A 16,362-nucleotide genomic window follows, 5' to 3' on the forward strand; every position below is an offset into this window, starting at 1 on the left:
TAGCAGAATTTAAGTTATAACAGACAACATTTAGGCTAATGGTGTGTGCTAATAAATATTTATAAGTCTTCTGTTCCCAATGAACAGATGCTACTGACACAATATCATCAATGACCCCCACCACGTAGATTCAAAAATACAAATAAAAATGTCTTCAGCATACATATCTAAGTAAAAAAGTTGTTGCATCGCTGATCTTGACAGTTCAAAGAGAGCGAAACAGCATGACATTGGATTACAGATAAGATAGCCGTGAAACTTTCGGTAACTGGCTTAAAATATTTCAAGGATCGAAAATGTAAAGTATGCTTTTTTAAAAAATGTAGGTTATCAGTTCTTATCACTTTATATTGTTTTAGAATCTCTACGTGGATAGAGCTGCTTCAGTTATGTAGTTTTATCTTTTCAACCAAAATCATTGCCAATGTCTGCTATTATTATCTCTACGACTCTACCCCTAATAAGTCCAATGAAACAAAGTAATGCAGTTGAATAAATAAAATGCTATTTGTGCATTGCTACTCTTGCGCTACAACTGTGACGTTGAGAGGAAAATCGGAATCCATCAATATTTACATCAAGCATGCTTGCATTAGTAACTTTCCTGGACCGCCACTTTTAAATCTTCATCATTTACTCGAGCCGCAATGCATTTCTTCGAAAGCCATTGTAATTTGTTTAAAGCGATGACTAATGAAGTGACATAGGCCAAATTTCTTCTACGACGTCGTCGTGATGATGTAAGTACACGTAAAACAACAATGAACATAGCCATCTTCCGTTTGTATTTCCAAAGCGAATGTCCGAGTCGGAGTCAGTTGGCGCGCTTGCCCTCGTCCGAGCCAGCCGCCCATTTCGATCGCGCCACAGATAATAAATATCTCGCGGATATATTCAAACTTTTTGAAACAAAAAAGTTTTTGCTAATAAAAACGTGTTTAACTCAGTGACTGTGTGTGCAGTGTACCTACGGTTTTGTTTTTATTAGTACAAACATTTTCAACTCCATATCAGGTTAGTTTTTGCACTTTTAGTTTTTACTGCTAATGTTTTTGTGATAACAATGCATTCACACATTGTTCTTGAAATGAAATAGAAATTGTTATCTTTCTTGGGATTGTGTTTGATATTATTCTTAGATACTTATGTAGGCACATTTTTATCACAGATCAATCATCTTTCAATTATTATTCAACTCTACATTTTGAAGTCTTCAACATTTTACTCAAGGATTCTATCATATAACATAAGTTTCAGTTTCATTTGACCTCAGACCAGTATCATGGTTTTCGCGTACAAACTTTCTTTCACTTTCTCTCAAATTTTTCATCGTCCCAAATTGTATAACCATGAGTTCGCTATCATACTTGATAGATATGTAGGTCGTAGTAACCGTTACAATAGTATAAAAACTTGAATCGGCAGACTTGTTTCTAAAATAGGCATGTGCGGTTGTAGTACTCGCTTGAGTTACGTAGTACGGCTCAATGAGTGCTTCTGAAATTTCTAAAAGAGACACCAGATTAATTTTGAGTAATTAAGGTTATCTTATAAGTATTAATTTATTGACTAGCTGATCCGGCAGACTTCATACAGCCTATGTCCATTCATCAGAAATAATGGTGAAAAATTTTGCAATTCGATCCAGTAGTTTCGGAGCCTATTCAATACAAACAAAATTAAACAAATCTATCCTCTTAATAAAATTTGTGTAAGTATGTAAAAGTACACCAACAGAAAAACAAAGACATTAGCAGTATACATTAACTAACAGGGTTTTAGGTGCATTATCTTAATTTGTCTCTATTTTCGAAAACATAGTTCGCCTGGTTTTTCTTTTGTTTATGTTTATCTAGTTAAACCTTTGCAGGGAATACCTAATAATGAAGCAGATTGTGGTATTTTATCAATTAAGTTATTATTACATACTAGATGTGGAGACACGAACTACATATTTTAGTTCTGATCATCTCAATCTTAACCAAATCCACCACTGTTTCAATGTTTACCAATAATACCAATAGAGCGAAATATTCGAAGAACCTTATCAAGGGGGGAGACTTCAGTCCACTGCTGGATCTTTCTCAAAACTAAAATAGCTGTCATTGATTCGATAACTCTCTCTTAAAATTGTTTTCGTTATCAATGTATGGAAACAGGCGCCTTATCCTAGGTTAAAAAACTACCTAAAAGATTTCGAAACTTCTTTGGAATTTAATTCTTTAGCCTTTAGGATGCCACTTTTATAAACAATCGTGGATGAAGGTCTTATTTCGAAGAAAAAAATGAAGTATCTGCGACCTTTTTGGGAATTAATCCTGACCTATCTACGTTGAAAAACTACCAAAAAGATTAAGGAAGTATGGAAATTAATCCTTTGGCTTTTTTGATGCCACTTTCAAAAAGCGTGGAAGGTCTTGTCCTACGTTAACAGACGAAGAAAAACATGAAGTACGACCTTTATGGATTAATCCTGACCATTTTAATGTCATTAAAAAAAGAAAATGTCACTGCCTGCAAGTCTTATAAGGCAAAATCGTGTTTCGGAACACGGAAAGAGTTACTTGAAAGGATCCTATCTGTGCCCTTTGTAGTATTTCAATGCCGTTAAAATAAAGTTAAAAGGAAGTGCAATACTTAAACGGAATTTGTAATTAAAGTAAAATCAAGAATCCTTCCGTAGGCTGAGTAGCTGCTTGGATTAAAACAAGTATTGTTATAAGGACTGCGTATTTTTTTAATTTCACAGTTGGATTACGTATTTTATTGCAAGGTTAAAAAAATACCAGTCGAACATAGAGCCTCCTCCTTTTTTTGAAGTTGGTTGAACTTGGAAAAACCAGAATAGGCTAGATGACAAAATTTCAATTATTTGCCCGTCAGACAGATAATTAGAAAACATTAGACTCATATTTTTTATTTTCTTTCATAATTAAATAATAACATCGAGTTGAAATGGCGCGTTACGTCACGCATGCGACATTTCAACTCAATATAATACTTACTGTAATTATTCGTTTATGAAAAAAAAAATATATGTATCCAATTTTTTTTATTATCTGTCTGACGGACTAAATAGAATTTCAATTTCATTACCCAGTCATCATCCCTATTGTCTCAGATGGGAATTGAATCTTCGACCTTTCTTACCGACTGCTTTGACCACCGAGCTTGTTGTATGATTTACATAATAATTTATTTTAGCCCTTGAGTATTGGAAATAGCGGTTCACCTTGCGTGCGCGTGCGCCGCCTTGGATGCGTTTGGTAGTAACTCTTCTGTAGTTCACTGACTTGTACAACCTTCGAATTATAATGTACAACTCTGAAAGTCATGAAACGTTGTACCATAAAAGCTGATTTTTGTGTAGTATTTGGCCAATGATGAGAAGTTGTTTCCACATCAGCCAGTCAATTTTGACAGTTCCAACTCCTTGCCTGCCTAACTTTTGAGGGTAGCTGCCAAAGCCACGTTGACCCAAACTTCATGATGCACCAACATTCTAACCTATGCAACTATATTGGGTTTGGGAACATACGCTGACAAACTTTCAGCTCTTATAAAATGACGTAGGACTGGCGTTCACTAGCTCTTAGGCTGGGTTGCACCATCTTACGTCAAAAATCTTTCAAACTCCATACAAAAAGCACCGGTTATCGTCATAGTTACAGTTAGGTTAAAGTTAGGTGGTACAACTCAGCCTTAGTCTAGTAGTCATAGGTATTTGTCTAATTTTAACTTGGACTTAATGGACCATAGACTATCCCGCTAAGAACAGGTAAACACTTACTTATCTTTGTTTCGGAGCCTCTTATCAGTGCTTCCCATATTTGTTTGTCTCGAAGCACTACAACACTGGGAAGGTTCAAAAGATAAGAGCGTAGCGTAAAAGTCCCCTTACATTTTTTGACGGGCAAAAATACCATGTGTTATTTCTATGAGGGCTGATTTTACGATCGTCAGATATCTTTTAACTGGATAATAAATCTTTCCAAAATAAGAGGCTGACCGCACCCTTAGCATTCAGTAGCAATCTTAGGATACAAAATATGTACTTAAAATCTTGGTTCTTCAATCCTTAGTGCAACTATAACAGTGAATTAAGTCTGTGAACAAGATTAAATTACAATTTTCTGATTACATCCTATTTATTTGTAATTAATTACAATTTCGACAGCACACACAAATAAAATAATTAATCTAATGTTATTTACTTAATTAAACGTGCTGTTAACAACAAAATTGAATGCGCGTACGCACAAACAAATTACTGTACAACTTTGTTAACTATGTAACGTGTTTCGGATTCGGAATTAATTAAACTAAAGTTATTATTAAAATGGAAACGCCAAATCGTGTCCGGTGAACTGACGATCGATTTCTTTGCGTCACGGGATGCTTGTTTTGTTGCTAAACCATTACGTCACGGTAATGAAATACATATAGGTTCTCATTAGTGATATGACGTCAGTAAAAAATATAATTATTTTTATTTTGTTGCCCATTGGAATCCCACGGGAGCCAAATATTAGTGAGGCAACACGAACATCATACTTGAACTATGGGCGTTTACGAAATATTTGGACATACTGAAAACTATGTAGTGTCGTGGTCATCATTCATTACTGTAGGTCTGTCTCTCTCAGCTCAGCTAAAAACGATGCTGTGATGCTGAGTGTTGTCTTATTCCTTAACTTATTGTCCTTTCTTTTCTTCTTTTCGTCCTTTTTGGTGATGAATATCTTTCTTTTAGTATAATAATACATGGTTTATTGATTATTATTTATCAGTAAATCCGTTACTAAGTCATCATTCATGGTTAAGTCTGTTAGTTTGATTTCTGGAATTTCAGTTCAATTTCAGTGACTCCTGTGTTGCCAGGTTGTACAGCTCATATATGCAAAACTTATAATAAACTAGCTGTTGCTCGCGGCTTCATCCGCGTAAATTCAGTTTCTCACAGATCGTCGTAAATTATAGCCTATATGTCAGGGGTGGCCAACTTGATTAGACATAAGATCTACTGTTTACTAACGAAACCCTGGGTGATCTACCACTTACATACTTCTTGAAATCTTAAATGAAACAGCATAGTTTAGTACACAATCATGTAGTATTTATTTTTTGCCTTGCCACGATCGACTGGACTAAAAGTCGCGATCGACCGGTTGGCCACCTCTGCTATATGATATTCTGGGATATAAACAATAATACTGTAAAGTTTCATCATAGTCCTTTCAGTAGTTTTTGCGTGAAAGAGTAACAAACATCTAGACATCTAAACTTTCGCATTTATAATATTAGGATATTATGTTCCATCTCTAAACGGCACCTAACAAGATTACTCATGTTACGGCACAGTTCACAATGGCCGACTCGATATCTGGAGCGGCAGACAATCGTCCATGACTTTGATCGATTGTGCCCGAATTGGATCGAATTGACAACAATGGATAGGGCTGGCTCCTTCTTCGAACTCCTATGTTCTTCCAGAGCAAATACAAATGAGTAGGTCATCTTCGTAGAAACCCACCGAGCGCGGTTTGTATGTGAGCGCGCCAATACGTATGCGGCGCGCACGCACACACTGACAAAATTTAGCGTGGATTAGCGGTGAGTTGCCCCGAATTTACTACTCATTTGTATTTACTCTGGTTCTTCTGATTAATTTCGTTACGGGTCCAATGACAGTTTAACTTTCCCCCGGGATAAACTTGACCTTCACTGGTTGGGTTTTCATTGGCGGTCAAGCTGTAGATCCTGGCTAGGAGTTGCAGCGGTGGGAACGAGAGTTGGGAATAGTTCCGACTTTCCAAGTTGAACTAGAGTGGCTAGACAAAGTTGCATTTTTGACAGTGTATTCCCAAATCGCTACACGCAGCGAAATAAACTGCACCCAAAAACGCCGGAGCAAGGGGATTCCTGAATTTTCTTTAGAGGGGGTGGTTTCTCGCACATGTAGTGTGAAGAGAAGAGAAGTGTGATTTTTAGGTAGGGGACTTCTACCAGTCTACTAAAAGACCCTAGCTATAGGAAATCGAATTTATTTATCTGTGTCTGCATTCGACGAGTGACATTTGCCAGATGTTCTTAAATATGATTCATCAGTCAATTTATGAATTCTGTTACAGACTTTTGATAATGTACGAAGTCGAACCGAACCAGACAGTTGACTAGTTTTCCAAACTGCGCATATTGTCTGTATTTTAAAGCATTTACTTGAAGAATTAAGAAATGAAGATGATCATTTAAACTATGACTAGGGATTACTCGTACTTGTTAAACGGTTCTTTAAAAACAAAATAGATGTGAAGTGTGTTTGATGTTATTAAAATTTCTAAAGGAATTGTTGGGAAAACTGTTGTTATTTAAAATCAGGCGAACATATATTATATTTAATGAAACTCTTTTTAAAAGGAAATTGAAGTCGGTTATAAATAAAATAGTTTAATTAAACAGGCGTGTGCCAACCCTGAGTTGTTGCCGCGCGACCGCTCTCAAGGATGCGCGCGCGCCGATCTGGGTCGCGTCCGCGATATGCGATTTTACCCAATTACGGGGGTGATTTTATTAACCGACTGCAAAAATGAGGAGGTTCTCAATTTTGTTGTATTTTTTATGCAGACGATAGCACTTCGAGCTATTGTAGCATCTTACGTCGATGTAACTGCTTTTTTATTGCAATAAAAATGTAGAGTGTAATGCGATGTCGACTGTACATTGTTTGTTACCTTAAAACTCCGTTATTTTTATTAAACTTATCAAAATAATAAATAACCAACTTATTACGACGTTTTTAATATTTTTGATACGTTGCTATTAAAAGAAATTAATGTTAAACATAGCTACGAACATTTTGGTAACAAATAAAAACAATAAGGCTGGGTTGCACCATCTTACATTAGCTTTGACAAACGTCAAAAATCTGTCAAGCTCCATACACAAAACACCGGTTATCGTTAAAGTTACGGTCAAAGATAAGTGGTGCAACTCAGTTTAAGTAAAGTGACTCATTAAGGAGTTATGTTAATAGTCAAGTGTTTTACTTGCCATTGTTGCTAAGTTGTATTATGTAGATGGTTTGCAAATATAAAATCAAACTCATACATTTTTGATACGTTAAAGGACTTATTTTGGTAGTGGGCGGGGCACATAGCTCGTAGAGACGATGGCCGTTGGGGCAGAAAGGATCTCGAGTGGCGACCACGGGCTGGAAGACGTAGCGTAGGTAGGCCTCCTACTAGGTGGACCGATGATCTAGTAAAGGTCGCGGGATGATCCTGGATACGGGTAGTGCAGGACCGTTAATTGTGGAAAGCCTTGGGGGAGGCCTTTGTCCAGCAGTGGACGTCATTTGGCTGAAACGAGCGAACGAACGATAGGACTTATTTACTACAACCATAAGATGCCACAATATAAAGTTTCACGAGCCATACATACAACAATGTAGATCAGTATTAACAGTCACATGTATTCGTAATTTTTTGGTATAGTATCCATAGAATTAGACCAAATACCATAAATTGGCCAATAAGATTCAAAGATTGATCCAAAATCACGGCTGAGTGAGTAATCTCTAAATTAGAAATTAACTCTATCGCGCATGTTGAAAAGAGCTAGAAATGCCAGAACCAAATGTACCTACCGAAAATTCTGCATCCAACTTGCGTGGGTACTTACGGGTACTTGAATCAGAATCTATGGTACTTAAAGATGTTACATATAAGTTGAAATAGTTCACTTAGTTTCTACGTTTGCTTCAATACATGCAAAATGATCCTTCATTGGTTTCTTGCTCCACAATTTGACGCTGCGTGCGCCGGTGTGCAAGCGTGCGTGACTATAGTTTGGCCCATTGAAACATGTGGTACGTATTGCCGGGCTAGTTAGTACTCATGAAAGACTGTTAAACCGCCAAAGATTTAAGCCAGCAGACCCATAGACAAGAAGCAAAGCGATTGGATTTGCAACTTGTCTAGACTCTAGGGGGGCTGGAATGGCCCTTACTGATTTTATAAACTGTCAAATATATCTTAACCGTGCCAGTTGCATATCTCGATGATATAAAGATCTCCACAGGAACATCGTGATTTGTGATTGATTGACGATTAAACTTTTCCATAAAGTTACTCGTTGATCCTGCGCAGCGGGTCACGCTGATTCAAGCTTATGATTGGGTGAATTCACCAATGACAAACATGAAGGTTCTGGTATTTTACAAATAACCCAGTATAATTGCACTAATTTCAAGTACATATTAACTTTACAAGTGTTTGATTATTTCCTCAGAAATAGATTCATGTTTGTCATTGGTGAATTTACCCTATCATAAGCTTGAATCAGCATGACTGGCTCGGAAATCGGCTGCTCGTTGGTGTGGTTGAAGCTTTAGTTTTTCTTCTATACTTTACATTGTTTTATAAATAGCCTGTATACCAAACTTATGGTCATAATCTCTTAAAGAAAAGCAGTTCTCTTAGAAGATTGGTGTCTCAATTTGGTCATTTCTTTGTCCACAGGAGGTGACAGATGAGAGCGACGGGTGTGGCGCCAAGTTCTCAGTGCTCGTTGTGTCAGACAAGTTCCAGGGAAAGCCGCTTCTTGCCCGACACAGGTACACCATAATACCCCATCTCTACAGGATGGAATTTTGTAATGCCACCTGAAGGGAAGTTACTGTAGATAGAAAATTTTAGTGAAAGAAAAATTTTTAATCAAATAAGTAAAACATTCCTTTATTATTTTTAAAGAAAGAGAACCCTTCTGTGGTGACTGGTGGCATTACAAAATTCCACCCTGTATGTACCCTTCAATGTCACACATAGCTGGAAACCGGGATAGGTTAGTTACTTTAGGTAGGCTTTCCTCGTTTACTCGTAGCTTGTTTATTCCCATTTGCCCCCTTCAGAGTCGCCTCCACTGGGGGCAACTGGGAATTAATTTATTTTAAAAAACCAGCTACTTACGCCCTTCGAGCTCGTATATTTATTGATTTAAGGTTTACATAAATATTTTGTCTTAGGACTAGGTGCTATCTTAATTTAAAAAATAATTATGAGACGTCATCGCGACATTCTTTCAAATAATGACGCTAACGTGTCGGCTTCTTCGGCGTCAATGTGTAGAATCCTACCTTCTCCACGTCGCGTGCTAGTACACACGTCACTCGTACGTCAAACGTCAGTGTGACATTTCTGTGTTTAGTTCTAATCAATAAATTAACATTTGATTTGTCACTTTCTCCGATTCTCATTAATACCTAATTCCTATTCGTCCACGAATTCAATTAACTGACTCAACTATGCCTTAGGCCTTAATACGAATAAAATATCGTGTGTCATGTCATCATCATCCACATCATCATCATCATCATGACATCATGAGGGCATTTAGTCTCCATTGGGGCACGTGTTTTTTCTGATGATGTACCTACTTTCTTTCTTACTTTTTAGAGTGAAATTAATTCAATTGAATCTCATTATCTAGGGAATTTTAACTGTATTTAAGCTTATTTATTAGATTTATTATACACTCGGCATCAAATAAATCGCACCTCCCGCGACAAGCACTTATCAAACGTATGCATCCCCACTTCCCACCAACATTGGTACCATTTGAAAGCCTAGTTCTAAACTTCATTTCATTAAAGGAAAGGTTTTTACCCCAAAAATGTGTCTTTACAAGGATCCCGAGTCACTTCTTCAAAAAATAGGTAGTTACGCTATAGCCATTTTTTATGACTATAAAACTGTTAAGTTGGGATTAATCGCTATCCATCTGTTAAAGAGGACACGTGAGATCTTTATTTGGTTTTATAACCATAAAAATTGGTCTGATTGATCCCAGAGGTGAGCCCAAAGTGAGGTCTATTTTCAAGTCACATTTATGGTATGTGTTAATCATTTATTTAGAAATGAAATGTATTTTTCTTTAAGGATATTTATTGGGCTTTCAAATAACACCAATATTGTTGGGGTACCATGATTGTGTCAGAAGAAAATCTTAAAGTTCGCGTCGCGGAAGGTGCGGTTTATTTGATGTTAAGTGTAGTTTCCTTCTTTTGCCTGGGTATCTTTATCAATTATGACAATAATGTCTTTTGTACTGCGTTAGAGCCTATGAGCCATTAAGCACGTACGCGTAGACCATTATAGCTCTACATCTTTGTCTTGAGATATATTGAATAACCTAGTTTGACGACGAAGTCTTACTGGTTTTACGACTTATGTCATTTTAAGGCCATTGAAAATATCATTATAAATTATTACAGATATTACAAAAAAATAGCTGATCAGATTTTGATTAAATCTGTCCTGTAGGCCTAGGATGCGCGCTGCGATAAGCGGTTATCACGCCATTTTATAGATTTTGTCCATAATTTTTGACGTCGATAAAGTAGGTATATCTGATGATGACGTAAGACATCAAAAAAATCTACCGTTTTCTTTGATTGTATGTAAAACTTTGCAGTGCATGTTTTATTCATGTTCCTCTTATGCATACTTACGTCTATGAGAAAATTGCAAAAAACGACCCCATAAATTAATAAATTGCGTCGACAGGCTCATTTAAATAGTATTTTGGGATCATCTCAACATAAAAGGTAATATTTACATCACTATTGAGCGAAGATTTTATCTGTTTAGGGAAAACCTATTGTATTTGTTACCGATATAGGCGCGAGCGCAGGATTGCGCACATTGATCATCTTGAGTAGGGTTACTTAAGATTTTGAAACGTCCTTATACTCTTACATTATCCCTATTAAAAACACGGTTAGCTTTTATTTTTATTTGCATTTGCCGTAATATTTGTCTCGGGTCTGACGCAGAATGTGCACTTCGCTAAATGCGCACTTTTCCATACAAATATAGAAACAAACTCTTCAGTCCTTACATTTGTATAAAAAAGTACGCATATTGCGAAGTGCTGCACAGTCTGCGTCGGACCCAATGTCAAAGTGTGACTTTGCTCAGAATATAGAGAAAATGATATAAGGACCCCTTGCATTTATTTTTTACGTCCTATATGTTCTCAAATGCCGAAATTAATCTCTTGCCACATGATCAGACTTGGTTTAAACGTTATCTTCTTTTGTTTTTATTTCAATTCGTTACAAACTGTAAAGTGAATGAAGTCGTAAGTACAGTCAATGTACGACATCACATAAGCTCAAACGCTGACGTCTTAAGGAATTGTAATAGGTGCTATTTTGTAACAAATAATGTATAATTGTCTGATATTTTGTCGATTGTACGTAAATTGTGATTTTCCACATAATCGAACCAAAAAGAGCATACAGCCAAAAATCGCGTATGTCGAACCGATTACACGGAACAAACTCGCGCTTGACGGTCCCATTTCCATACATTACCATAACAATGCCATGGAGTAATATAAATTATTCTCTTCCAGACTGGTGAACTCAGTGCTTCAGGAAGAACTGAAAACCATCCACGCGTTCACACAGAAAACCCTGACGGTCGAGCAATGGAAGTCGCAGTCGTAAAATTGTAGAAACCATTATAAAATGATATAGTACCTCCGTAGTTTTTCTTCAATCCTATACCAAAATGTTCAACGGGATGGATAATTTGTATACCGTGAGTGTGTCGGCGCCGGGGAAGGTGATCCTGCATGGGGAGCATGCCGTGGTCTATGGGAAGACCGCCATAGCCGTTAGTTTGGGCATGAGGAGTTCCATCGTGATCAAGGTAAGGTTTTTCATTTATTTGCTAACACAGGACACTTACTCTAAACACTGAGGGAGAGGCTTTGGTCGGTGGTTCTAAGGTTTTTTCGTGTTTTTAATGTTTTTCTTTTTTTATGGATCACATACATGGGGCTGGCTCAAAAAAAAACTTTTTGTGATAAAGGATACACCCTTTTATTTCTGTACAATGCACATACCTGTTATCTGTAAGCAAACATTAAAAAAAAAGGGAATTAAATTCAATTAAATTTTCAAAAAGGATATTTGATTTTTGCACTCTACATTATTGACCAGTATATTCTTGTAAAATAATGTTATTTAGGAAAGGAAAATAGGTGTTTTATTTAAAGAATTTACTTCATAAGCAAGTAAATAATACGTTTGATATGACGTACTGATGACGGCACATTACCTTAAACCTTTATATTATCTTATGTAAGTTGTACAGTAGGTAAGTAATAGATTAGGTACTCTGGTATTATTTACAAAAAATATAGTCCGAGGTGCTGTCGACTATACAGTCATGTACACGATAAGTAATTGCTGTTGTGTTTGGGCAAATATTACTAGTAGAACCACTCATTGACAAATCGTACAAGCGCTTAATGGGTTAGGGCCTTTACAGTCGGGCTGGAAAGAAGAAGAATAGAATAAAATCTTTATTTACAAAAGTTGCAAATTTTCAGTTGTGGCTATAGAAAACTCTAAAGATTTACAAAAGTGGCAAAGCAGTTGTGGCTATAGAAAACTTCAAACTGACTGCACAACCGTCTTGGAGTCTGTGTGGAGTTCTTTCTGGACATAGCAGGTTAACTGCACAGTTTTAATTGGTGCAACTGCAGTCGACTTTGTCCAGCAGTGGACATCATTTGGCTAAAACGAATGAATTGCAGTGAAGTATACTGTCTTTAGAACTACTCTGGGGTAGAGCGAGAGGAGCGGTCGCTCAAAACGCAGGAGAGAGATAGAATATAGAAGCCCTAAATTTTTAACATTGAGGTTCCGAAAGACAAGTTTTGATCTCATCATGTTCAGGTTCAAATCAGTTATTCAGTTCTTAGGCCCTTTCCAGGGCACTTGTACACGTCCCAAATATAGCTTGCCATTCCATCACTTCGGGACTACATATGGGCTGTTGCTGAGAAGTGGCGGAAGAAACTCGGTCACCTTTGTCAGCCTCTTTTGGCTAAGGGCTTGGGGCTCAAAGTTGGTTTGGTCGTTAATGCATAGAACGGCATTCAATCTGCATTTTCGCGGCTGTCGTTTGTAAGAAGCCTTAGACTAGCAAACGCAACGCTTGCTTGTGCAGTGCAGTGCGTGTGCGCCGGCGAGCGTGACATTATCGGAAATGCATTTGCACTCGTCGTAAGCCAACATTCATATTGATGTTCGAGGTTTTGCTGCTTGGGCTATTTAAATATGTATTGAACCTTTTACCACTATTCAAAATATTTAAAATCCCAATTATTAAGTAGCAACAAGATACTGGCAGCGTCGAAGCACCATAATCTTATTTATCATCGAAGTGGAAAAAAAACCGAGCAAATGGCACTAAGTTTTCCCAGTGGCCACCACAGCACTGCACTACTTAGTTCCATAATTAAAATGTTGTTTACAATATATCAAGCAAATTTTTAATTTGGTTAGTCATCGATATAGGTTCGTGTTTACGCGATATCCAATTACAATAGCAGGTACAAGCCAAGCTCTGTTGTTTGGGTGTAATTAAATTGGTGTGGCTATTGCAACCATTTATTTATACACAGTCAAATAATATTTATCTGGGCCCTCAATATTATGTAATTTTTGTAACAGGAAAACTGTCGTGTGATTTTTATGGCTTTTAACTATCAGTTAACAATGAAACAATACTTAACACATTGCACTCAAACTGGATATGTACTTAAATTATATAAGTCACTGTTTAACATGCCAGCACGCCATGCACAGGCTTGCATTTAAAACGTCGGGCCTGTAATAGATCGTCTGTCAAACCAAAATCCGCACTGTGAATGTAAAGTTGTTGGGCATTATTTACAACGCTCACACTTTCATCATTTCAATTTAAATAATAGGTATATTACTGAAGAACATTGTTCTTAAGTATTCGATGTTTAAAATGCCATATTTTTTAAACGATGCCTACACAACATTTATAAAAAACTAATTACAAATTTAAAGTAATATTGTTTACAAGATTACAAAAAAAAAGTGTATACCTATTTGCATTTGCATGTCTCTTTTAACTACCGTAGGTACCTTTTATTTTCTGAACGGATTTTCATTGTTAACTTATTTCTAAAATAATGTACCTACTACTACAGTGTATTTATTTACTAAATGTATTTACTAAAGATTAATACACATTTTCTAAAAATAAAACTGCTGAGAGAATTCATCCACATTCCTTAACAATCATTAGGAAAATTCAAAAAACAGTGGGGGCTTTTGGGAACGAATTTCCCAAAATCCTCACACAAAAATATACCTTTAATTAATTTTTCTTAAATAAAAAAATACTAATTTGCAATAACTTTTCAGGAGATCAACACAGTGAAGGACCCCGCCGTGTACATCCACATGCCAAGCGTGGACCTCCAGGAGGTGATCCCACTAGCCCCCACCGTGAAGGCTCTCTTCTGCCCGCGTCTCCTCCCAGGCATCACTGGGAAGTTCTCTTGGCGGCTACCAGACAAACTCGACCATGACCTCCACTTAAAACGAGTCGAGGAATTCCTCCACATCATCAAGCCTAACTTCGACACGCTCCCGAGCAACCAAAAGAACTCCTTACGAAGCTTTTTATACATGTTTTCTGGAATATTCGGAAGCACGAACATGCCCGTGAAGTCCATGGACATCTCTATGGGCTCCGAGCTAACAATTGGTGCAGGAACTGGTAGTTCAGCGTCCTTTGCTGTCTGCCTGGCGGGTGCCCTCATACAGCTCCTCAAACTGAAGAGTTCCACCAACTACGATGCGTTCTATGATGAGGACTTCACGATGACTGAGAAGGAGACCATTTCGGAGTGGGCTTATAACTGTGAGAAGATCATGCACGAAACGCCTTCTGGTGAGTTTCCTTTATTTGTTATCGTAGTTTTAGAGTAGGCGCACACCGTTGATTTTTAGTTGGCCGATAGTTGTGCCCTATTTTAATTTGTATGAAGAATCGGCCAAATCGAATCGGCGTAGTGTGCGCACTCCCATACATGCCCATACTGATCAACTGCCCGCCTAAACTATCGGCCGACGAAAAATCAACGGTGTGCGCCTACTCTTAACGTTACACCCGTATTCACAAACGATGCTTGCTTAAGTGAAGCAGCAACTCCATGCGAAGTCGAACGCACAGCGTTGAATAAAGCTCTGTGGTTGGTTCGTGTGTCACTCCGCCACTCAGTATTGTCTATGAAGGACCTTGTGCGTCCATGCGCACTATGAGACCGCATAGTAATGTTTGTGAATACGGGTGTATTATACAGACTACTTGATAAGTATAAGTTGTAAAAAACTATCCTAACTAATCGGGACTATTCCCACCTCTCGTTTCCACCGCTGCAACTCCTGTGTAGCCAGGATCTACAGCTTGACCGCCATAAAAACCCAACCAGTGAAGGTCAAGTTTGTCCCGGGGGAAGTTAAACTGTCATTGGACCCGCAACGAAATTAAGCAGAAAAACATAAAACTATCCTATCTAGAGTAAATACGACATTTAAACTACTGATGTTACTACCAACATGATGCAATAAACATTTATGACTATACTACTTACACGGTAGCTACTTATTACTGGTTAGTTTTAAGAATGCTCGGATAATCTTGAAAAAACACTAAAGCAAGACCAGATAGGCACAACTGATAAGCATTTCGCGTATGCCAATGGCAGATCAAGCTATACACCGTGACACCTTATGTACTTGTAATAAATACGAATTTGCTCCAAAAATGTAGTCTGTTTGTACATACATATTTACAGTGCTATGTTTTTTTTTGCTTTAAGCAAACATTTGCCATATTTGTCGTAAAGTGCTAACAGCCCAATGCCAATAATGTTTCGTATGCCGAATATATTAACTTGTTAGTTAAAATTAGTTCAATGTCTTTAATAAATAAATAAATAAATAAATAAATAAAATAAATAAATGTTTATAAAGAGCTTTTAAAAATGAACCTTACTTCATATTTCGTTTTCTAACTTCATAATATGCGCTACTTGCGCTTCTTTCCAGCACTGGCCCATTTATTTTCCCAAAGCAGTGGTAGGGTTAATACTGGGACGTGTAAAAGTGCTTTTTAAAAGCCTGCATGCAAAAATAAAATGAGTTTTCATGCCAATATTTTATCATAATAATGTTGTATGTGATGGTAGCACCATTAAAAGGGAAAATAATTGTCCAAACCCTGACATAATTATACCTTCGGAAATCGAAGGTCTATAAGTTGTATTTTCGTACGTAACAACCATTAATTTAATTGAGTTTGCGACATAAAGACGTCATAGCCCCCATACTATATCTATGGGAGAGTAGATAGTCCCATGTACCTAAGACAGGCGTAGGTATTAACCCCCTTTAACCCCTCAAGTCCCGTCGCGAACTGAAACAATACAAATCTTTAACTGTGTGAAAAAATGCACTTCGTAGGT

The 16,362-nt window shown here is 37.2% G+C and overlaps 1 protein-coding gene across 1 annotated transcript in view; it reads left to right on the forward strand.

The window, feature by feature from the left end:
• The first annotated feature begins 802 nt into the window (after positions 1–802).
• Mk (mevalonate kinase) overlaps positions 803–16,362 on the forward strand; it is a 35,464-nt gene continuing 19,904 nt past the window's right edge. Inside the window, exons 1-4 of the mRNA XM_028314545.1 lie at positions 803–1,014; positions 8,520–8,614; positions 11,416–11,714; positions 14,255–14,786. Coding sequence (XP_028170346.1) covers positions 11,574–11,714; positions 14,255–14,786 — 673 coding nt within the window. The 5' untranslated portion in view covers positions 803–1,014; positions 8,520–8,614; positions 11,416–11,573. The remainder of the gene's footprint in view (positions 1,015–8,519; positions 8,615–11,415; positions 11,715–14,254; positions 14,787–16,362) is intronic.

Source organism: Ostrinia furnacalis, unplaced genomic scaffold, assembly GCF_004193835.3.
Source record: "Ostrinia furnacalis isolate ACB-3 unplaced genomic scaffold, ASM419383v2 OfSCF4782, whole genome shotgun sequence".
In the NCBI taxonomy this organism is placed as follows: domain Eukaryota; kingdom Metazoa; phylum Arthropoda; class Insecta; order Lepidoptera; family Crambidae; genus Ostrinia; species Ostrinia furnacalis.